The following is a 25,157-nucleotide window of genomic DNA, read 5'->3' as shown; positions in this document are numbered from 1 at the left end:
TAGAAGCCCGGAGCAGAGCCGAGTTGCTCCATTTCCAAGGCCAGTCTTCCCCTGGGGGATCATGGATGCAGTTAGTGAGCGTCACGTCATCTGCCTTGGCTGGACATAGCAACTCCAAACTGGATCTGCCCTGGCGTCTGGTGGTGCATCTCAGTGCTCAGATTATTTTGAGCGTGAGCCAGTTTAACACTCTTTCCGCGGGGAGCTTGTCTCGTTTCTGCGATCTGGGGTCTGCTTCCCCCAGTTGTCACCTCTGGGTCCCTGTGCACTTTAAGTTCCCTTTCCCATTCAGGAATTTTGCTTTGGTTTCTATTACTGTGTTTTAAGACATTGCTGTCAACCTTCATTTTGTCTGAGAACTGTGTTCTGAACAGCGGCAATGTGTTTTTTTGCAATTCAGTCTCAAACAAGTTGAGACATATCTGTGTATTCTTTTCTATGTTTTTTTTTTTTTTAATTAGTTTATTTGGCTGCCCTGGGTCTTAGTTGTGGCAGTTGGGATCTTTAAGATGTAGCACGTGGGATCCTTAGTTGCGGCAGCTGGAATCTAGTTCCCTGACCAGAGATCTAACCTGAGTCCCCTGTATTGGGAGCATGGAATCTTAGCCACTGGACAACCTGGAAAGTCCCTTCTGTGTTATTTATATTATAGGTCTTTAAGAATTGGATGTTTCCTGCAAAGATGTTTAGTTTCACTACAAATGAAATAAACAAAAAATTAAAACAATAAGAATCAGTTTTCATCTTAGCTTATTAGCAAAGAATGACTACCCAGTGTTGGCAAGTATATGGATATAGTAGTTTGATACACTGTCAGTAGTAGGTGTATGACTTGGTCCCTATTTTATAGATGGCCCTTTGACTCTTTGAATATAAAACCATAAAACAGCATAATGATGTTACAGCAACTTCATTCTTTGGAATTTATCCCAATGACCTATTCCTGGTTTTGTACAGAAATTGGTCAACAGGTGGTTGTAGTAGCAGTGCTGCTGCTGCTGCTGCTAAGTCGCTTCAGTCGTGTCCGACTCTGTGTGACCATAGATCGCAGCCCACCAGGCTCCCCTGTCCCTGGGATTCTCCAGGCAAGAACACTGGGGTGGGTTGCCATTTCCTTCTCCAGTGCATGAAAGTGAAAAGTGAGAGTGAAGTCGCTCAGTCGTGTCTGACTCTTAGCGACCCCATGGACTGCAGCCCACCAGGCTCCTCCGTCCATGGGATTTTCCAGGCAAGAGTACTGGGGTGGGGTGCCATTGCCTTCTCCGTAGTAGCAGTAGTAATAAGCAATAATGGTAATGGTAGTATAAAAAAATGGTAGTATATAACAAACTGTGCATTCCAAATAGCAAAAAGAAAAGTGAATAAATGAAGTTTTATTTACCCATATGGTGAAATACCATGCAGTCTTTAAAAATAATGTATAGATATATGTTATATTGGGCTTCTCAGGTAGCACTGGTGGTAAAGAATCCGCCTGCCAATGCAGGAGATGCCAGAGACGCAGGTTTGATCCCTGGGTCAAGAAGATCCCCTGGAGTAGGAAATAGCAACCCACTCCAGTATTCCTGCTGGAAAATTCCATGGAAGAGGAGACTGGTAGACTATAGTCCACAGTGTTGCAAAGACTCAGACACAATTTAGTACACACACACATGTTATATTAACTCAGAAAGACATTCATAACATATTGAGTAAAAATAAGATTAGAAGAGCATTTTTCTTGTGTGTGTTTGTATATATTTTCATATGAAAAGGTCTAATATATATATATGTATAATATATCCCAAAATACTGGCATCAGTTTTCTCTAGAGGGATAATGGTATGTAAGTTAAGTTATTACTGTTTTTTTGCTTAACTTTATTTTCTAATTTGTCTTGAATGAATATATGCATCTGATGAATATCACTTATAATGGAAAAAGCAAAGAGTGCCTGCTTCAGTAGCTGGTATCCTTGAATTGCTAAACCTATCTGTTTGTGGTATAATACAGTGAGGAAGTTCCAGGATCAGGAGATTGGAAACTTAGGTTCTAGCCTAAACTGTGTCACTGATTAGCCATGAGACCATCAGCAAGTCTCTCTGGGTCTCTATTTTTGTGTTTAGTAAATTTAAGTTGGTTGACCTACCTCTCTGATCTTTAAACTCCTTAACAGACTGTTCAGGTTTCTGAGGAACTAGCAAAAGGGAGCAGGTTTCTGTACAAACTCTCCTGCCCCTGTCCCCAGACAGAGCAGCCCTATATATTTGATATTTTGTATATAGAGCTTCTGTTTGAAGCTTTCTTTCAACAAAAGGTAAGGAAAAAGTGAGGGAAGAGAGTCCTCTTTCGAAGATGTAGTTTTATGTGACTCCCTTTAGGGTTTACACCTCTTCCCATTCATGGGGGCAAGTTTCTTGTAGGACAGAGCTTACCTTATGTATCAGGGTGTCCTTGTTCTCCTGGAAATAACAGACTATGATGATCTACATTCTTTGAGAGTAGATGAGTAAAAAAATAATTCACATGATATGGGGTGCCTTCGTCCTAGCTAACATAGACAGACCTATATTTTTACATATTTCAAAAACCATTTCAACATCTTTTATGAATTATTTTCCCATTTGCTCCTGACCCATTGGAGTAATACTCTCTGCCCAGTCTATCCTACTTCAGTTGGACCCTAATGAATAGTTTGGGTCACCCATCAGCGTGTAACTTTTGGCAAGTTACTCAACTTCTTGGAGACTCAGTGCTTAATAAAATGGTGAATGGCCAAGTTGGATTATATTATCTCCATGTTTCCTTCCAGCTGTATAAAAGTCTGTGAAATTTTTCCATAGTTCAGGCTGAGGAAATTGAAGCAACTGTTAACATTGGTTGCCAGCATAGTATCTTTGATCACCTAAAATCAATGTAGATTCAGAAAGCTTTTCTGTATGGACTTTTAGCAAGATGAATCTCTGGTACTCTAGGTCATACAGTGCTTCAAGCAAAATAGGGAAACCACATGATACGGGTCTGACCTTCTGTACCCATATCTTCACTAGCTCTATACACGGTCCGTATCACTGTGTCTGCTCAGAGGGGGCTGCAGTATTTCATTAGTAGCTAAGATGAACTGAAATTTAAGCTTGCTTCTTAATTCAGAGATTCCTGTCTGCCCAAAGGATAGGGAGGTGATTGTTTTTCCCCTAAAAATACGGTCTGTTCTCTGATTCAGAGTAAACAAAATTTTATTCATATCAGAAAAAAAGCAGCTTCTGAAAATAACCCTATTATCTGGTCATAGAGACTCTTTACAAGAAAATATGTGTAAAAATAGACATCTATATTTGAGCTTCTGTCTGTTTCACTCTCTGTCTATTTGATGTGAAATAGAGCTATATGCCCTTACTGTCTCTAATGAGAAAAATGGGGAAGTACTTAAACAGGAGTAATTCCCCATCAGAGTTTTAAAGCAGTCGTTTTGTTTTTCATTGTCCTTTTTTATGTCAACTTTACTTGTTTAATTCATGTAGATTTCATTTTTTTTTTTTTTTTGAGTCCTATTTTTTGTCAGAATATGTGATGGGCACTGAATTAAGACATTATTCTCCTGTGTCCCCAGGAAACTACTCTAAGATTGAAAATATAGATATATGCTGCTAAGTCGCTTCAGTCGTGTCCGACTCTGTGTAACCCCATAGACGGCAGCCCACCAGGCTTCCCCATCCCCGAGATTCTCCAGGCAAGAACACTGGAGTGGGTTGCCATTTCCCTCTCCAATGCGTGAAAGTGAAAAGGGAAAGTGAGGTCGCTCAGTTGTGTCTGACTCCTAGAGACCCCATGGACTGGAGCCTACCAGGCTCCTCCATCCATGGGATTTTCCAGGCAAGAGTACCAGAGTGGGGTGCCATTGCCTTCTCCAATAGATGTATAAACAAGTAATTATAAGATGGTAGGGTACACCCTTTGCTACAGGGGCTCTATGAGATACAGGCCCTGGAAGACTGCCTCTGAGTATTGCAAGACACTGGTTGGTGATTTCTGCTGTACGGCACGTTGGTACCAAGAAAAGAGTGGATTATTCCATTAACACAGACAAAGTGTTCAAAACGCAGCTTGTGTGGTACACAGTGATGCACAGCAATACAGGCTGATGTGAAAAGTTACCATTCACACGGCTTCCTTATAAAAATTGATGAATTGTCTAAAAAAAAAGGACCCTGGCCCCTTGTTCCAAACTGTGTGTGTGTATGAGAGAGAGACTAAAAAACACTTTGTCAAACTGTGACATTTTAACCTTACTTTCCCCCTCAATATTATATTTTGGGCATTTCCCCATGTCATTAATTTTTTTCATATTTCAGCTGTATCATAATTTACGTAACTCTTCCTTTTTTTTTTTTTTGCTGTTGTTGGACTTTGAAATAATTTCCAAGTAGAGTTTATTATACCTTAGGCTGAACATTTTGTAAAATGAATCTTCACCCTCTTATTATTTCATTAGTTATTAGGTTAAAAGGTATAAAATTTAAGTCTCTTAATAAATGTTGTCAAGAGGGTTTACAGAAAGATTGTACTCCCAGTAGAAGGGTATGAGAATTCTCACGGTTTTTCCTGAATGAGTTTAGAATAATATCTTTTCTTCAGTGTCCTTTCCTGCTAGTAGAGAATATTGTTAATGAGAGATTTAACTAAACTTAAGTTAGTAAAGTAATTCCTTCAGAAGTCCTTTGCAGAAAAATATTTTGGAAATTTAATACCTTTCCTTTATAATTTGAAAATCTTTTGGCATGGAATGAGATTTTCAGCTAAATAATTTAGGAAGACTTCTATCAGTATGGTATTAAATTTGAAAAAGAAGGTTTTTTTGTTGTTGTTGTTCTAAATGGTCATTCTGTCATTCCATTTTTGTGATTAGCAAATAACTTTCTGGCGAGTTAGCAGCAAATGAGGAAAATAGATAAAATTGTATCCCCCGATTCTGGTAGACATGCTTAAAAATAGATTATAAACGTTCCATATAGCTAGTTAGGCTTTGAGAGCAGGGGCGAGGTGCTTGTACTAGTGTAAATTGTATGAGGCTGTAAATATCTATAGTGATATAACGCTCAGTTATTATTTTGGGTGTGTGCTGAATGTGGTTGACCAGCACTGTACTTTTAAATATGTATTTAATAGCTTATTTATTTCTTTGTATTATATAATTGGCTCTCCTCTTGCCTGTATAATTTTCTTTCTTTTTCATATTTATTAAAATATAGGCAAGGAAAAAGCAATTAAGCAGAAACATTAAATATTAATATAGTGCCACTACATAGTTTTTTTGGGAAGTACTTGAGCAGCTAAAATTACATTTTTAGATTTTTTTTTTTATCATTTTAGATGTGTATTTCATTTAGTCATTCTATTCTATACTCGTTTAACAAAGAAAAGAGAAAAAGGTATATGTAAAGCAGATTTAAATAGTTTTCGCCATCCAAATAGCAGTCGTCATTTGTTAAGGACCCATTTCTAATATGTTTAGGAGATGTTCAGCAGTCAAACTGATAGACCTCTGGAAGTTTTGTTTTTGATAGGAACTTAGTTTGGAATTGTTGTTTCTAGAAAAATTTAAGTTATCTAAGGCTTCATTAAAAAAATACTAGAGGTATACAGTAACTGGTCATTCTTCTGCACGGATTCTCCTACGTGGATTTAAATCTGCCATGTACTGTAAAGAGATTAATGTATTGAAAGAAATAGTTAAGTTAGTTTAGTGTGTGCTTAGTTTTATTGCTAATCAGTGGACGGATGAACTTTTTTTTTTAATAAAATATTATTTAGAAGTCGTTTAAGTTGTAAGGTTCAGCAAACACTCTTTCTGAAAAACATAGTCCTGGAAAAGTAAGTAAAAATTTTATTGGAATCAGATTGAGTTGAGTTCTTGTACCTTTTTGGGTAGAGAGTTATTTTTTTAGAGAGCTCTAGAATTGGAGTTATATGTTGTACAACTATGGGGAAGTCACTTTATTGTTTTTGAACCTCATATTAAAAAGATGTAAATAGATGCCAGTCAGCGCCATCATGGTAGTTCAGTATGGCAGTACTGAAGTAACACGTGGAGCATACCCTGTGCCTGCTTGCTGGGTGCCAGTTGAACTTTCATCTTTGTAGTTAATGCTAGTTAATAATTAGAGAGGTTTTGGTATAGGGCTGGTGATGTATCTTAAAGTGGAAATACTCTCCCTACATAGAGTGTAGGCTTTCTCTCCTTTAGGAAACAGCCCTGCAGTGTATAAACGTTTTTAAATAAATGAGAGATTTGTTTTTTTATTATTTCTTAGGACAGCACTAGAGGAATATAAGTGAAACTTTGAGAGTGGTATGTTGACAGTCTGCACGTGCAAAGGGCAGGTAGTTCTCCTAGCCCACTTGCCCCTTTGATAGAGAAGAGTGATGGGCTAGATGGTGAGTAGTGACTGATGGTGGTCATGGTGTAGGTCAGGTTTCTGAATTACACATTGGAAACTTACTATGTTAAGCTACCATCTGTCATTAAACTATGAACATCTATCCAATACCAGGTAAATACCTTAAAGAAATCATCTAAATACTATGTAAGCATAAGTAAATACCATAAAAAATAAACTAGGTAACTACTATGTAAATACCTTAAGAAACTATGGTGTAAAAGATGTTTTTACGAACAGGAGATGTTCTTAGCAACTAGGTTTTTTCTTTTCTTTTTTTGCTAATAGCAAAATGGGAAAACCCTATTTCCATTTAGAGGATAATAGGTAAAACGTGGTACACGCACGATGAACTTTTATGTATCAGTGAAAATCAATGAACCACAGCAGAGACTGGCTAGCTGTTCATCAACCCTTTTCTTCTTCTTCCTGGTAAATAGCTAATCACGTTCCCCAGCCTCCTTTACTTTGGTGAGTATTTTTGATAACAGAATTAGGAAGTAATGTCAGAAGCTATTAAAGATGAAAGGATGAATGCAGCAAGCATGCCAGCTAGATTCAGTCATCATTGTTTGCTTCTGGAATCAGTAATAAAGAGGAATTCTTTCAAATGATATGGAAAGTTATACAAATGCCAGATGACACATGATGATACCATTAAGGTATCATCTTGAAAATGCTTTCTCTATTTTAGGAAACAAGCTCAGACTTTCCTTTAATATCACAAAAACGTTTATTGTTCGTCACAGAAGGTCCAAGGGACAAAAGTAAATGTAATCCGATCCCACCATCACTACTAGTAAGACAACTATGAGAAAATGCCCAGGAAATGGGTCATTTGTGAAGAGAAGAATATTCAGATTCTTACCATTTTGTGAGACTGATAATATTGACAGATTCCCTGGTAGCTCAGCTAGTCCAGAATCCGCCTGCAGTGCAGGAGACCACGTTTCAAATCCTGGGTCGTGAAGATCTTCTGGAGAAGGGATAGACTACCCACTTCAGTATTCTTGAGCTTCCCTGGTGGCTCGGACAGTAAAGAATCTGCCCGCAATGCGGGAGACCTGGGTTCAATCCCTGGTTGGGAAGATCCCCTGGAGAAGGGAATGGCTACCCACTCCAATATTCTGGCCTGGAGAATACCATGGACTTCATAGTCCAAGAGGTCACAAAGAGTCTGACACGACTGAGCAACTTTTACTCACATAATGTGTCCGAAGTAAATTAGAAATAACCTTTCAAAGTCATAGTGGTAGTCAGAGCTAAGCTATTTATAAACAGTTCACACCATTGTTTTTAATTTTTTCATTTACTTCTGGTTTTAACATAGCCATCTTCTGTGAGAGTGAAGTTCTAAAATTGCGGAATTAAGAACTCATGTCTTCAGCATGATGGGATCTGAAAGTAAATCTTAGAGAGAGAAGAAAGAAGAGTACTGTCTAGATAAAAATTATATTAAAAACCAGAATGCTGAATAGAGAAGGAAATCACATAGGAAAATATCAGCCGATTCAAAACAATCTATAATGAAACCATACAGAAAAGCAGGAGAAAGGACCCATCTTGACAGTCAACCGAGATGAAAGATATTATAAATGAATGTCCAATAATGAACTTAAAAATTAAGTTGTAAAAAAAAAATTGAGTAGTATTTTAAAACTGAAATCCAAGCATCTAGATTTTTCTCTTTTTCTGTGTTTTGGCTGCTCTGCATGGCTGTGGGATCTTAGGGCCCTGACCAGGGACTGAACCCAGGCCCTCAGCAGTGGAAGTGAATTCTCTAGATTTTTCAACTTAAGTTCCTGAGAGTGTTAAAATTTTTTTGGTCGTCATCTTTTATCACTTAAATATTAAAATATCTATTGAAAACTAGAATTATTGGAAAAATATATCTGGATGCATCTAGATAATAAACATCAAAGTGGTTTCAATTGTTATCAACCTGGCTAAGAAAGAGACTTCGTCCATCAAGAGAAGCTCCAAGCCCAGAGTTGTCAGGTGTACTTAGCATATGTGTGCAGGCCAAGTCACTTGAGTTGCGTCTGACTCTGTGTGACACTGTAGACTGTAGCCTGCCTGGGTCCTCTAAAAAAAAGAAAAAAGGACCCCTTGGACTGTAGGCCACCAGGTCCTCTATCCTTGGAATTCTCCAGGCAAGAATACTGGAGTGGGTAGCCATTCCATTCTCCAGGGCATCTTCCTGACCCAGGAATTGAACCCAGGTCTCCTGCGTTGCAGGCACATTCTTTACCACTGAGATATCTGGGAAGCCCCTGAAGATATAATACATAGATAGAATGGAATACTCCTCAGATATAAAAAGTACAAAATAATGTCATTTACAGCAATATGGAAGCAGGTGTCATCTTAAAAAAAGGGTTATATCACGGTGAATAAGTCTGGCCCTAAAATAAGGAAGAAAAATCTTTAAGTGGTACTAATATTATCAGTGGTAAAATTTTTTTTTTAAATAGCAAATCCTTTTCAATAATCCATAGGAGTAGGGCTTATAATCTTAGGTATATGATGGAATCAGTATTAGGATCTTATAGAATGAACGTAATACAATACTTTCTTATGCTTTATTGTGAACGATTCCTGGAATATACTAGGAAGCTATCCCATTCTATTTAAATTACAAATAATTGCAAAAGATAGTTGAGGGCTTATGTAGTTACTGTGTCGGAGAAGGCCATGGCACCCCACTCCAGTACTCTTGCCTGGAAAATCCCATGGACGGAGGAGCCTGGAAGGCTACAGTCTATTGGGTCGCTGAGGGTCAGACACGACTGAGCGACTTCACTTTCACTTTTCAGTTTCATGCATTGGAGAAGGAAATGGCAACCCACTCCAGTATTCTTGCCTGGAGAATCCCAGGGACGGGTGAGCCTGGTGGGCTGGCATCTCTGAGATCGCACAGAGTCGGACATGACTGAAGCGACTTAGCATAGCATTAGCATAGTTACTGTGTATAAAGGGATTCTTTCTTTCTTTTTTTTTTAGTTTTTTTAAAATATAAATTTATTTATTTTAATTGTAGGCTAATTGCTTTACAATATTGTACTGGTTTTGTCATACATCAACATGAATCCGCCATGGGTGTACATGTGTTCCCTATGCTGAACTTCCCCCAACTTCCCTCCCCTTACCATCCCTCTGGGTCATCCCAGTGCACCAGTCCCAAGCAACCTATATCATGCATCAAACCTGGACTGGTGATTCGTTTCATAGAGAGGGAGAGGGTGGAATGATTTGGGAGAATGGCGTTGAAACATGTATAAGATCTTAGTTTATAAGAGCAGATTATGAAACAAAAGTATAATATTTTATACTTACGTTTATTTTTTTTTTAATTTTATTTATTTATTTTTGTGTGTGTGTCACTGTGTAAGGGATTCTTTCTTAACTCACTTGTGTTTGCTTTCATGACAGCCCTACATATTTCACCTCTGGCACACATTTAGACTTTGTACTTTCCATGCCAGTTTTTCTTTTGAAGCATCTTTGTTGAAATGCAATTTACATACCATAAAAAGTCACCCATTGTAAGTGTACATTGCAGTGGCTTGCAGTAAATTTATACAGTAGTGAAACTTTCTTTATAATCTACTTTGAGAACATTTCCATTATCCCCAACTGCTGCTGCTGCTGCTAAGTCACTTCAGTCGTGTCTGACTCTGTGCGACCCCATGGACGGCAGCCCACCAGGCTTCCCGTCCCTGGGATTCTCCAGGCAAGAACACTGGAGTGGGTTGCCATTTCCTTCTCCAATGCATGAACGTGAAAAGTGAAAGTGAAGTCGCTCAGTCGTGTCCGACTCTTCGCGACCCCATGGACTGCAGCCTACCAGGCTCCTCCGTCCGTGGGATTTTCTAGGCAAAAGTACTGGAGTGGGGTGCCATTGCCTTTTCCGATTATCCCCAAAGGTGCTGTCAGACATGTGTGCATTCCCTTCTGTGAGGTTATTATTACCTTTATTGTTATATGATTAGCATGTCCCCCAATACTTTCTCTCTCACTCCTCTTTGCTTTGTCTAGTTGTTATATCTAGTTTTTATGTTTTATTTTTGTTTCTTTTAACCTTGAGTTATTACTCAATCAAGTGACCTTGTTATGAAGTCATCTAAGGGAATCAGAGGACAGTTCACAGGCATGGGACCACTATGATTCCATCCACTTCTAGGCTTCTTACGCTCTGAGGCTATGAGCACACACGTCGCTGCTCATGGTGGGGAGCCGAGACACGTGTAGAGAGAGAGCGTCTGAAGGGTCCTCTCAGTGGAGGGATCTGGCTGCTGTGCCCTTCGCTGTGTGCCTGCAGTTTTCCCTTGTAAAATCCGGCAGATCAAAGGCTCTGCGGGTAAGGAGGAGAAAGAGTGAGGAAGGCACATGTGTGTGTTTCTTTTCATCTTCTCTCTTTGTGTAGGAAGAACGGTAACCCTCCCTTCTCCCTTGCAGGGAAAAGGTAAGGAGACTGCAGAGGATTCAATGTGATGTTCTTGGGAGGGTGAAATAATTGAGACAACGGAGCTTTGTGACGTTAAAAAAAAACAAAAACAAAACTTCCTCTGCAGAGAGCAAAAATGAAGTTGCTTACTCTTTATCCCATTTTCTCCCATTTTGTGAAGAACTCAGTAGAATAAGACACAGCAGGCTCTATGTAGCAACTTGAAGTATGATACCCGGATCCTTAGAGCCTTATCTTTATGGTTCAGAGGAAAAAGGAAGCTTGAATATGTTTGGGAGCTTTGAGGCCCAAGTCATAATAATACACTAGAAAATAATACATGTAAACTGTTTAAAGTTGTAAAATTAGAGTCCTGCAGAAAAATAAAAGCAATAAATTAGATCAAAGCGCTACTGGGGGAGAAAATCTATGCAGATTACACAATAGAAAAAATGATGAAAAGTTCCTTGGTGGCTCAGATGGTAAAGAATTCACCTGCAATGAGGAGACCTGGGCTTGATCCCTGGGTTGGGAAGATTTCCCTAGAGAAGGGCATGGTGACCCACTCCAGTATTCCTGCCTGGAGAATCCCTGTGGACAGAGGAGCCTGGCAGGATACAGTCTATGGAGTTGCAAAGAATTGGAAACTGTTGAGCGACTAAGCACAAACACTGTGACACAGGAGAAACACTCTAGCCTCAGATTCAGGAACTGATTTTAATTCTTACTCTGAATTAGCCTGCAAAAATCTTACATAGATCACTTAGCTAAACTGGGCCTCAGTTTCCTCATGTAATAGAAAACGATTCACTTATGTCTATCATATCTGAGATTCTTTTGGGCTTTACAATTACATAAGGAGATGGCAGCTGAGCACTTGAAAAGGTGTTTATCATGGGCCATTGCTACTGCTGCTGCTGTTAAGTCACTTCAGTCGTCTCTGACTCTGTGCGACCCCATAGACAGCAGCCCACTAGGCTCCTCTGTCCCTGGGATTCTCCAGGCAAGAATACTGGAGTGGGTTGCCATTTCCTTCTCCAGTGCATGAAACTGAAAAGTGAAAGTGAAGTCGCTCAGTCGTGCCCGACTCTTAGCGACCCTATGGACTGCAGCCCACCAGGCTCCTCCGTCCATGGGATTTTCCAGGCAAGAGTACTGGAGTGGGGTGCCATTGCCTTCTCCGATGGGCCATTAGGGAAATGCAAATATTAGCACACCAAGAAACCACCACACACCTATCACAGTGACTAAAAGAAAAAAAACAACAATACCAAATGCACTCGAGAATACAAACTTGAGAGAGAGACAGATATGGAGGGAATGAACTTAAATGCAAAGATAAAATAATTTTCTCCTTTGGATCTTAAAAGGAGGATTCAGTCACAACCTAAAGCTTAACTAATCTCTTTGGATAATTAAGCCTAGAATAAAAACTTTCCTGCTACAAATTCTACCTGATTATGTGATCACCTTTGCAACTGAGATTCAGCTTGAGTCCCTCATGTTGGTGTTTGCTGTTATTCCCCCTCCCCCTCAAAATTTCCAGGTCTTAGAAGGGGGAATAAGGTAAAATGCATTTATGATAAATGAGTTTCAAATGTGCAAAGTCTCCATCAGTGGCTCAGAGTCTTGATTACTGTGCTGCTGCTGCTGCTGCTAAGTTGCTTCAGTCGTGTCCGACTCTGTGCGATCCCATAGACGGCACCCCACCAGGCTCCCCCGTCCCTGGGGTTCTCCACGCAAGAACACTGGAGTGGGTTGCCATTTCCTTCTCCAATGCATGAAAGTGAAAAGTGAAAGTGAAGTCGCTCAGTCATATCCGACTCTTAACGAAGATCATGGCATCTGGTCCCATCACTTTATGGGAAATAGATGGGGAAACAATGGAAACAGTGTCAGACTTTATTTTTTTGGGCTCCAAAATCACTGCAGATGGTGACTGCAGCCATGAAATTAGAAGACGCTTACTCCTTGGAAGGAAAGTTATGTCTAACCTAGATAGCATATTCAAAAGCAGGGACATTACTTTGCCAACAAAGGTCCGTCTAGTCAAGGCTATGGTTTTTCCTGTGGTCATGTATGGATGTGAGAGTTGGACTGTGAAGAAGGCTGAGTGCCGAAGAATTGATGCTTTTGAACTGTGGTGTTGGAGAAGACTTTTAAGAGTCCCTTGGACTGGCAAAGAGATCCAACCAGTCCATTCTGAAGGAGATCAGCCCTGGGATTTCTTTGGAAGGAATGATGCTAAAGCTGAAACTCCAGTACTTTGGCCACCTCATGCGAAGAGTTGACTCCTTGGAAAAGACTCTGATGCTGGGATGGATTGGGGGCAGGAGGAGAAGGGGACTGCAGAGGATGAGATGGCTGGATGGCATCACTGACTCGATGGATGTGAGTCTGAGTGAACTCCGGGAGTTGGTGATGGACAGGGAGGCCTGGCGTGCTGCGATTTATGGGGTTGCAAAGAGTCGGACATGTCTGAGCGACTGAACTGAACTGACCTGAAGCAACTGGGAACACACAGACAGTGTGTGGAAACACTGCTCATTTTTATGTTTTATAACTCTTGCATTCCGTTGAATGGACTTGGTCCGGTCTCCCCTACTGTAGGTTTGGGGAAATGCTACTATCTAGTGTCTTCCCAAATGGAAAAGTAAATGAAATTGATGAAGGGCTAACTAGTAATGGAGCTTCCCTGGTGGCTCAAAAGGTAAAGCATCTGCCTGCAATGTGGGAGACCCGGCTTTGATCCCTGGGTTGGGAAGATCCCCTGGAGAAGGCAATGGCAACTAGAGTGGCAACCCACTCTAGTACTTTTGCCTGGAAAATCCCATGGATGGAGGAGCCTGGTAGGCTACACTCCTTGGGGTCACAAAGAGTCAGACACGACTGAGCGACTTCATTTTCTTTCTTTCTAGCTAGTAACAGCCAAAATATTGACTTATGATGAAAATATTTAGGATTTAGAAGTCTCTTGAAAAATGGCTTCCAGGAACTTTTTTTTTTTTTAATTTGAATACCTTCATGTAAGGTATATCGTTGTAGAGGGATAGATAAGATTCACCAGTGAAACAAATTAAAAATGTAGTAGAATGAAGCATATTCAAGTATTTGTCATTTGTTAAAGGTGACATTTCACAACTGCTGTGATGAACTAGTAATTTCATACAAAATCTTAACAGCCAGGTAGACAAGACATATTAGGTTTGAGATACCTATTAGATTGGGAAGGTGTCTGGGCTAGAGATAAAAATTGAGGATATCACCAAAAGCCAGAGTAGAGGTAGAAAGGTCCACTTGAGCCCTTTTGTTGTTCAGTTGCTAAGTCATGTCCGTCTCTTTGCAGCCCGATGGTCTGCAGCATACCAGGCTTCCCTGTCCTTCACCACCTCCCAGAGCTGGCTCAAACTCATGTCTATTGAGTCATTGATGCCATCCAACCATCTCATCCTCTGTCATCCCCTTCTCCCGCCTTCAATCTTTCCCAACATCAGGGTCTTTTCCAATGAGTCTGTTCTTCGCATCAGGTGGCCAAAGTATTGGAATTTCAGCTTTAGCATCAATCCTTCCAATGAATATTCAGGGTTGATTTCTTATATTCCTTAATTCAGAAGTTGAGCCATTGAAGAGATAGCAAAGGAGACTGAGCAGAGGGAGCCTGGGAATTAGGGGGAAATTCAGTGTGGAAAGTCATGTGGAGAAATTTTTCCAGCAGGAAGTAATCCCTGCACCAACTACCAGTCACCCAAGACAAGAGCTAAGAATTGACTGTTCATTATAACTATGTAGAAGCCTTCAGGGCCTTGACAAAAAAGCAGTTTCAGGGATATAGGGAGGCCACAGCCTGATTTAAGGGGACTTAAGAGACAAATGGGAGAATAAGAATTGGAGATAGCATTCATAGATAACTTCCAAGGGGTCTTGCTCTAAAGGTAGAAAAACAAAGTGGAAGCTGGAGAAGACTGTGGTCAGAGAGGACTTTTGCTGTCCTTTTAAGATAAAAGAGCTTACAAAAATGTACACATGCACCATGGGAATGAGATCATAAGGAGAAAGTGTGATGTAAGAGAGGGAGGGAAGAATGGGTGGGACCATGTCTTGTCTGGGAAGAGGGACTGGGATCTACTCCGTTAAGTGGTGGGACCTTAGAGCAATGGGGAGTGCGGCCATTGTCACAGGAAGGAGACAGGAGAACGTGGGACAGAGGTAAATAGGTGGGGAGATGTGGAAGGCGACAAAGGACTCATCGTGGTGTAATAAAAGCAGGGTCATCAGCGCCAAGTGAGGGCAGGGGAGAAGGTATGGAATAGTCATCGGATGAATGGACTGCAGAGAAATGGACACCAACACTGAAGGCTTGTGTGAGCTTGGTGATCATGAACTTAGAGGGAAAGCAGTCGGCTTAATTTTCTGTTTTTGTCTACCTGTGTTCAACTGCACAGGCGCAGGTGCAGAGCAGGCAATGTTGATTTATCCAGGTCTAGGTTTTCTCAGATGACTCTGAGGAGGTGAGAGAAGGCAGAAGAGTGAAATGAAACTGGTTTAAGGGAGAGGTGAGGCCATGGGGCGGTGAGGGGCTGGGAAGGGGCAGTAGGGTCAGCCTCAGATGGAAGAATTTGTAAGGGTTGACGTATGAGAGGGATGAAGGGGTGGGCTCTTAGGTTTGAGATTACAGAGGGCTTTTACTTCTGACCAGATAAAAGCCAAGAGTCAGGGGAGAGGAAAGCACACAACCGGAAAGCCAGGGTTTGGGAAGGATTATTTATGTGGATACTGAATTTATGCTTAGAACCTGAAGCCTGGTCTCTTATTTTCTAATGTCCTTTGCTGTCATTGGACTGACAACATGTTTAGGGTTCTTACTCAGCAACAGTTTCATGTTTTTTTCATGGTTTCTGTTTCTTAATCCTTAATGCTCTGAGATTTTCTTTGTGTTGTCTTTTAGTTTTTCTATTGTGTTTAAATTTTTTTGTGTGACTTCTTTTTAAAATTCTGTGTATAATAAATATCCCCAGCCATAACTCATTTTTCTTATTATTACTATCATTTTTAATGACCTTAAGAGTCCATAGTATGAATTTTTATAATTTATTCAGTTCTCCTGCTGGGGTTATTCTGGTTGTGTCAGTTCTGTCTCCACAAACCATGCCGCTTATGTATATTGCATTTAAAATTTTAACCTGTCATTTTATGTCTCACTTTCAGGAGTTCTTTCTTGCTTCTGATTAACTTTTCATACCATCCCTTTCTTGGAAAAAATTGAGTTTTTGATGATCTATGTGATTTTTCTATGCCACATATAGTTCATGAATCAGAATATGGTTCTTTTTCTCCAGTTAGGTCCCCTCTGCACTCAGTTATTATATTTTTACACATAACATTTCCCCCAAATGATGAAATGTATTGTGCTATATAGTTAACGTTTAAATGTCTTTTCCTTTTAGGTATCAAAAAGTAAAGATGGAAAAGAACAAAGTGAAACTGTATCACCATCCGAAGATGAAATGTTCTCCTGGCCAGGTCCCAAAACAGTTATGTTGAAAAGAACATCTCAAGGCTTTGGTTTTACATTGAGGCATTTTATTGTTTATCCCCCAGAGTCTGCAATTCAGTTTTCATTTAAGGTAAGAGAAGTAATTAAAGTAGAACACGAGGCAGTTGCTGTCTCCTTGTCTTCCTCTCATCCTGCCTTCTGTCTTTTAAGGATTAAGTGTTACTGGGTTGGTCAAAAAGTTCCTTTGGGTTTTTCCATAAGATGTTATGGAAAAACTCAGACTTTTTGGCCAACCCAGTCTGTTTGCGTTTTTATTATATTCTTTTCCGTCTTTTAGATATATTCCATCTTCTGGAACAAAACTTTAATCTCCTCTGAAAGATCATACTCATTTTGAACTATGTATCTTTTTTTTACTATCACTTCTAATTCTAAACTTCATCCTGCTTTTTCTAATATCTAGAAAGGGGATACGTTTTCTGGGCAGAGCATGCAGAGGAAATAGTTCATTAAAATATTTGGATAGTTGTATAGTTATTGGAATTAGATTCATACTTAACTTTCAGATATGTAATATGATGGCAAGTCAGAATTTAAAATCACAGCTTCTCACTAGAGTGAATTACACTGATAGGCTTCAACATATAGGAACACGGTCTAATAAAAGGCAAATGGAATCACTGTGATGGCAGCTGACATGCTGAGTACTTGTTCTGTATTCTTTATTATTCTTTATGAGCGTTATCTCACTTTATTATTAGCCCCATATAACAGATGTGGAAACTGATCTGAGTCATGTAATGAGTAAGTGGTGGACCTAGGATTTGAATTTGGCCAGCATGAATGCCTGATGCTTAACTATTGCTCAACAGTGTAATGGAAATAATGACATTCAGAAGACTTGGGGGACTTTGACCAAGACACTTCACTTCTTTTGGGCTCTAGATTTCCATTCTAATTAAAGGGAATTGTACTAGAAGATTTGAAAGTCTCTTCTAAATCTAAATATCTATGAATCTAGGCCTGTCTTTTATAACATAGTATCATATTACTTCTGAAGACAACACACTTTTTAAACTATATTTTTCTTGGAAAATATCTTATAAACTTTTAAAACTACTAAAGAATTTTTAAGAGTTATGAATTATTGCTACCTTTGGGATTTAAACTGACCAGATTGGTGTTCCTAAAATGTATAAAACAGTTGAACTGGATTCCCTAAACATCTACTTTACCTTAAAAAATGCCTTAAGTAGTATAACTTAGATACTAGGTCACGTAGGAGAGTAATAGAGTCCCTTGCTTTAATTACATATTAAGGAGAATTTTGTTTTTGTCTTTGGGTTTTGTTTTGAAGAAGAGTATTAGATCGTGATGATATAGAGAGTACAGATTTTAAAAGATAATTTTACCAAACATAGATTTAAAATGCATTGTTATTGTTGGAAAATATTTCTAGAAATTTCAGTGGCTCAATGTAACTGTTAGCAGCACAGTCTTTGGAGTCAAAAGAGTCTGGGTTTGAATCCTATCTCTGCTCTTTGTCAGCTTTATGTCCTTGAATGAGTCTCTTAACAGACAGTGACAGCACCTTCCTCACGGGTGGCTGGGTTGATTAAGTGATATAATACATGTAAAATAGCACAGAAATTGGCAGACAGTAATTGCTCATTAAACCTTAGTGATTAATGCTGTTATTTAACACAGATGTTCTTGCAAATAAGTCTTAGTCTTATAACTTTTACATGGAAAATATTTATTGAAATCTTTTCAATTTGAAAACTTGTTCATCCACTTCAAAGGAATGTATAAAAATTAATATTGTAGAGTTTTCAGAAAATGTACCATTAATTCAACAGTGTCTTTATTATGTTACGTAGCTGGCAGCCTTGTTGCCAGAACAGTCTCAGAACAGAGCTTGTAACCAGGAAAAAAAATTATGTATTTGGGCAGCCAAAATAAAGGTCAAAAATTACATAACAAATTATCAACCCTTCACTAAATGTTTGTTTTTCGTTCCATAGTACATTGTACATAGTACATTGCTTTTCATATGATACTCAACAAATATTTGAATAAATGTATTTTTATGCTAGGTTTTCAAAATTGCATTTCTAATTTCCCAGCTAGAGGTAGACAACATGGCAAGACAGCATGGTAGCAATGAATGCAAGCAAGTAGATAAACCTCAAAGTTTTAAAGATATAGCAATTTGGAACCAACTTATCCAAAGATAGTTCTGAGTGCTGTAGTAGCCTTGAAAGGCACATTTTTTAAGGTTTAGTACATAAGTGATGAACCAACCCGGCCCTGTCTTCCAGGTACCAGCCTCATCCATACAGTTGCCCGCTTCTGACAGCTCTCCTTGGATGTCTGTTTTAGGCAGCTTACACTCAGTATGTCAGAAACTGAACTTCTGTTGTCCTCCTTAAATTGGCTTTACCTGAAGCTTTTTCATCTCCATGCATGACAGCTTCATCCTTCTGGCAAAAGGCATTGTTAGTGAGATTGTAATTGGCACATTTTCAGGCGAGCAATTTGAATTTAGTTGAGCCTTGCTGTGATTTTGCCAGTTTTAAACATGTATTCACATGAATTTATACTTTTTGTTTTGTAGGATGAAGAAAATGGCAACAGAGGAGGTATGTTTATAAAAGTTTTAATTTTTCTCTGATAGTTTTTCTACTCATCTCCTACCTTTCTTTAAGTAACATTCAATGAGATGATTTAGTTTTTGGAGTCCACGTATAAAAGAGTCTCTAGATGTGAAAGTCATAGAAATTAAACACTTTTACTGTAGTCTTCAAGATTTTATGGATTCCCTTGTGTCACCATGATCTGAATGTGTGATGATTTTGTTGTCAATTATATGTAAGTGTTATGTAGGGGAACGTATCATGGTTCTAAGAAAGTAATTCTGAGTTCTTTTTTATGCAATTAGTAATCTTATAAATTTAGTGATTTGGTGTGTATTTTATCTACTAGATTTATTGGTTCAAATATTGAGAAATATTTTGATTCTTCTAGTTACTCTTGATTTAAACATATTTAATGGGCTTGAAAGGAAAATCAGCCTAAGGATAGGGTTATTTAGTAAAAACTGCCGTTTTTATTTTTGTTTTAATTTTATATGAACTTTAATGAGTTAAAATTTATACACAATAAAACGCACCTATTTAAAAAACTTATTTATAGATAATTTTAGGTGTTTAAAAACTTGTAAAAATAGTGATGAGTTTCTGTATACTCTTTCTTTCAACTTCCCCCAACGTTAAAAACATAATTATGGTACAACTAAGAAAATCAAGACATTAGTATTGGTATGACACTCCTCTCTAAACTGCAGAATTTATTTGGATTTTGCCCCTTTTCTGTTCCCAGATTTTATATTGCATTCACTTTTCATGACCCCTTGATTCCTGTAGTCTGTGACAGCTTCTCAGTCTTTCCTTAAAATCCGTGGCCTTGAAACTTTGTTTTTTTTGTACAGTGTTCTTCAGTTTGGTTTTGTCCGATGTTTTATCTTTTGTTTGCAGCGATGCCTTTTTAGCAAGAATACCTATTTGCACCAGTTAAATGTATTATTTACTTAAGGTTTTGTTTTGATAAATACATCACTTGGGAAACCACCAGTCCAATCAAGGTGTGATTCTGAAAAGAACCTTTCCATCATCTGTAAAGTTCCCTTGTGCCGCTGGGCCGTCAACACTGCTGGCCCTGGACAACTGATCTGCTGTACGTCACGATAGATGAGTTTTGCGTCTTCCCAAATTTCTTATAAACAGAAAATACAATGTGTACTCTTTTTTCTCTTTCACTTGGCATGTTTTTTGTTTTTTTTTTTCAATAAGAGTATAGTCGCTTTACAGTGTTGTGTTCGTTTCTGCTGTATAGGAAAGAGAATCAGCCACGTGTACACATCCATCCCCTCTTGGATTTCCTTCCCATTTAGGTCACCACAGTAGGTGCTGTGATGCTATACAGTACGTTCTCCTTAGTTACCTACTTTCTGCATAGTAGTATATGTATGCTGATCCCAATCTCCTAATCCATCCCACAGCTTGTCATAGTACTTTTGAGATTCACCATATTGTACGTGTAGGTACTAATAGTACTCCTTTTTATTTTTTCCTGAGTGGTTTTCCCCTGCCTGAATAGGCCATACAGTGTTCATCCTCTCCCCAGTTGATACACCTTTGTAATAGCATCTCTGATTTGAGGTGGTGTGTTTAGGGTTCAAATGAGAGGAAAATGGTTTCTTTCGGTATTATGAGAAATAATCTGAGTGTGCAGGGTGAGGTAGGACCCTTCATAGTTATCACCGTAGTGCAAGATGGGCCACTCCTGTGTCACCATCTGTCATGCTCCAGGGCTCAGGATGGATTCCAAATGTTACTTGGCCTCAGTGGCGAAAGGCAAACTGACAGAACCAGCATCAGCGTGAGAAAGGCGTGGGTGCTCTGTCTCCCCATCACCCTGTGGACTGATGTGCTAACGCCTGGACTACTTACCAGACGCACTGCACCTAGGGTTTAACGCCTCTCATGTTCTCGTTTCTACTGGGAGAGATATACTGCTAATAAATGGAGAAGAGCTTAGTTGTAAAATCATCTGCAGATGATTATATTTCTGACATATCTGTTCACTGAAGTGAGCAGGTTTCATTATATGTTTTGACTGAAGAGAATAAAACATTTAAAAGGGAAAACTTGAAAGATACAGATCCAGCTGAAGATTTGGACTGGCATGGATAAGTGAGACTAAAGGGTGTGGTCTGCTGGGAAAATTTACAGTTTAAATACTGTTTATTTATTAATTTATATTTAATCTCATTGAAAAGAGAATTTGTGTTCACATGCACGTATTATACTAAAATAAAAATGAGTTTAAAATATTCATGGGGGAGAGTGAAAAGTGGCCCAGTCGTGTATGACTCTTTATGACCCCTTGGACCATACGTCCATGGAATTCTCCAGGCCGGAATACTGGGGTGGGTAGCCTAGCCCTTTTCCAGCAGATCTTCCCGACCCAGGAATCAAACTGGACTCTCCTGCATTGCAGGCGGATTCTTGACTAACTGAGCTATGAGAAAAGCCTCATTTTTTCATGAGGGAAAAGATGAATTAAACTGACACTCAGGAGGTTTAGTCCACATGAATGTGTGTTATAGATCCTACACTGTTATCAAAGATGGGCTGTAAATTTGCTTTGAAGCTTTCCCAGTGGGGAAAAAAAAAAGAGGGAAAGAAGGAAGGATTATTATTTAAGGATTAGCTGAGGATTCACAGTTACCGTCTGCAATGCGGGAGACCTAGGTTCTATCCCTGAGTTGGGAAGATCCCCTGGAGGAGGGCATAGCGACCCATTCTAGTATTCTTGCCTGGAGAAATCCATGGACAGAGGAGCCTGGTGGGCTACAGTCCATGGGGTCGCAGAGAGTAGGACATGGCTGAGTGACTGAGCACAAGGATTCATGTTGTCCATGAGAAAACAACATCTGGTTTGCACTGAAGTCTGAGACAGATTTCTCCTGTGGTTCCTCATAATGGAAACAAAGATAATATAGTAGGTAACATCCTCAAACCATCCTTTTACATGAATATTTTTAACAATTTCCTCAGCGTAAGTTGATTTCAAAAGCCCGTGGTCCAGTTTGGTCTAAAGTTTGGTCTAAACTTCTCAAGTGGGGACAGATGTTCTCCCCAGGGGATACACAGAACATCAGCTGACATTTTTGGTTGTCACAGTTGGTGTGGCAGGGAGGGTGTGCTGCTGGTACCCAGCAGGGAGAGGTCAGAGATGCTGGTGAGAATCCTACAATGCACCCAAAAGACCCCACCCCCAGAGGATTATCTGGCCCAGAATTTAATAGTGCCAAAGTTGAAAAACCTTAGGTTATAGGGATGGGCAATAAAACAGTACAGTTACCCAACAGTCCAGCTTGATCTGGTGACAATACTTAAGACTATTAGGAGAATGGATATTCAAGACTACATATCCAGTGATCTTTAATGATTATTATCCCTCATAACTGAGTTTTGATCTGAAAGTTACCACTATAGTTTGAGATTAAATCATCTGGCTGTTCTACTGGCATTGTATGCTGTCAATGAGGGAATAATCATATGTAATAAAAATGTTAACAGTTTAAGAAAATACAGTCAGTATATTAATAACTAAAAGAATTATAGTTGATAGCTTAAAAATCAAAGAATGTAAATAATTGAAATGCAGTAAACTTATCAGGAGTCCAACAGATGGAGGGAGATAATAATTATAAGCTTGGTTAACAATTTAACTTAAAAGGCTAATATGTGTTAGCCGCTCAGTCATGTCTGATTCTTTGCAACCCTGTGGACTGTACCCTGCCAGCTCCCCTGTCCATGGAATTCTTCACGCAAGAATACTGGAGTGTGGGTAGCCATTTCCTTCTTCTGGGGATCTTCCCGACCCAGGGATTGAACCGTTGTCTCCTGCATTGCAGGCAGATGCTTTACCATCTAAGCTATGAGGGAAGCCCTAAAATGCTAATAAAAGATTTAAAATAAACCCGACATAGCTAAGATTTTTAAAATAAGAGAGATATAAATTCAAGCACCTTATCTCCTGCAAAGCAAGATCTGTCAAATTAAGATTATTTATAAAGTCTGGAACATCTGTATGTTTTCTTCATAAGAAGAAGAATATGGAGTTATGAGAATACCTAAAGCAATCATCTAGGTATGTTTGTAATATACTTGGAGAACTGCTTGATTTTTAAAAAAATTTTTGGAGGGTGGTAGAAATTAATATATGATCAAAGACTTTATACTAGGAATCATAATACATGCTATTATCCCATTTAAGCCTTGCTATAATGCTTTGCGGTGTAAGACAATACTCCCCTCTTGTAGATGAGGAAACTGAGGGTGAAAAGGCTGTAAAGTAACTTGCCTAGGATCACACAGCTAAGTGACAGAGCTGGACTTCCAAATCAGGCTTGTATGAAGTCCATCTTTTTGAAGCTGTTCTGTTGACTTAAATTGTTTGACTTATGTAGTGTCAAGAATTAGTAGATAAATACCGGATACATTTACTGCATTAGGAAATTAATTCTGTGAAATATCTCTGAATTGAAAAAGTTGAAAACAAAAGTTCCATATTTGTGAACACTTAAGGACAAAGAATTCACAAGAAGGTCAGGGAAGCACCAAGTTCAGAGGCCCCAGAGACATCTTACAGAAGCAACCGCCCCTGTTCCTGGAGCCTGAATAGCCGGCTGGCAGCGGACCTGGGAAGCTGGATGGGTTTAAAGAGTTCCCGGTGCTCTGTGTCCTTTCGCCGCTCAGGGCCAGGCTTGCTTTTGTCATCCCAGTTGGCAGTGGGGGGTCACAGGCTGGTCCACAGGGGCCTACTGAACTTACAGTTAGTACTAACAGCACCATTTCAGATAAACTGATCGGATGGTCTGTCAGAACATATTCTCTGTGAAAAAATTTCTTCTGACTTGAGAACAGTTATTTATAGACCTGTTTTAAAAATACAACCTGTTTGGAGACAGACGACTTGTAATCTGTTATTTTGATTCAGCTGAATGTTTCAATATTCATTTTATAGTCTCATTTCCTTTTCAGACTTATTTTCAAGAGTATTGAGATTACAAAATCCTTTTCTATGAATTTTATTTAATGAACTAGAATCCCAGCCTCCGGTGCAGTGATCTGAGTCAGTGCCTAGAATCACTGGAGAGAAAAGAATTCCCAGAATTTTATTCAAGCTCCTAAGAGATCCTGCTAGGTTGCCAGAATTCTGTGCAACAGTTGAAAGGTTCTGTTTTGTTGTTCTTTTACTCTTGGCAATTTAGTGGAGTCTCTTTTTGCCACTTAACTTTCTGAATATTTCCTTTACCCAAGTTTTACATTCGGTTATATATTATTTCTCATATCTTGTATATATGTGTACTCTCTGGATTTTTAAGATTTTTTCATTCTTGTTGGTTAGTTTTCTGCACTATAATGCAGATGCTGTTTACAAGAAAAAGGCCATTGAGGTAGAAAAATATTTTTTGGTGATAATAATAATTGCTATCTTGCTGACATCCTGTTGTCCCTTAAATCATAACTTCATAATAGTCAAAATAAGAATAATTGAAGGTTTGTAATTACCATTATTTCTCTTTTACTTGTTCTATGAGAAAAATTCTGGCTCAGCTTAGGTGTAGGGACACTTCCAAGATTCTAAAATTTGTATATCATTTTGTTGGATGCTTCAATAACTGTTGGATTTCTACTTCAGCATTACATTTTATATTCAAGCATGTTAATGGTAGGAAAAAAGATATCTGGGGATTCTGTAAACTTTCTCAGTAGTAAAAATTTGTATTTTGTGATTGCAGTCACTTCTAACTAAACAGCTCTATGGACTATGTTAGAGTTTTCTAATGAAGGATATTTTAGTGGCAAGAAATAGAACTCTCCCCATGCCTAAGCCACCTTGGGAAGATGTGTTAATTCTAAAAAACAAATAGGGCATCTCCAAATTCAAAGTTAAACAGCATCAGTTCAGTTCAGTCGCTCAGACATGTCCGACTCTTTGCGACCCCATGAATCACAGCACGCCAGGCCTCTCTGTCCATCACCAACTCCCAGAGCTCACTCAGACTCATGTCCATCGAGTCAGTGATGCCATCCAGCCATCTCATCCTCTGTCATCCCCTTCTCCTCCTGCCCCCAATCCCTCCCAGCATCAGAGTCTTTTCCAATGAGTCAACTCTTTGCGTGAGGTGGCCAAAGTACTAGAGTTTCAGCTTTAGCATCATTCC

The 25,157-nt window shown here is 39.1% G+C and overlaps 1 protein-coding gene across 1 annotated transcript in view; it reads left to right on the top strand.

Moving 5' to 3' along the window:
* ARHGAP21 (Rho GTPase activating protein 21) overlaps positions 1 to 25,157 on the top strand; it is a 129,738-nt gene that overhangs the window by 35,771 nt on the left and 68,810 nt on the right. The window contains exons 2-3 of the mRNA XM_010859917.1: positions 16,308 to 16,487; positions 18,975 to 18,999. Coding sequence (XP_010858219.1) covers positions 16,308 to 16,487; positions 18,975 to 18,999 — 205 coding nt within the window. The remainder of the gene's footprint in view (positions 1 to 16,307; positions 16,488 to 18,974; positions 19,000 to 25,157) is intronic.

This window comes from Bison bison, unplaced genomic scaffold (genome assembly GCF_000754665.1).
Source record: "Bison bison bison isolate TAMUID 2011002044 unplaced genomic scaffold, Bison_UMD1.0 scf7180017864461, whole genome shotgun sequence".
In the NCBI taxonomy this organism is placed as follows: domain Eukaryota; kingdom Metazoa; phylum Chordata; class Mammalia; order Artiodactyla; family Bovidae; genus Bison; species Bison bison.
Note: the sequence above shows the minus strand (reverse complement) of the source record. Positions and strands in the feature narration are given on the sequence as shown.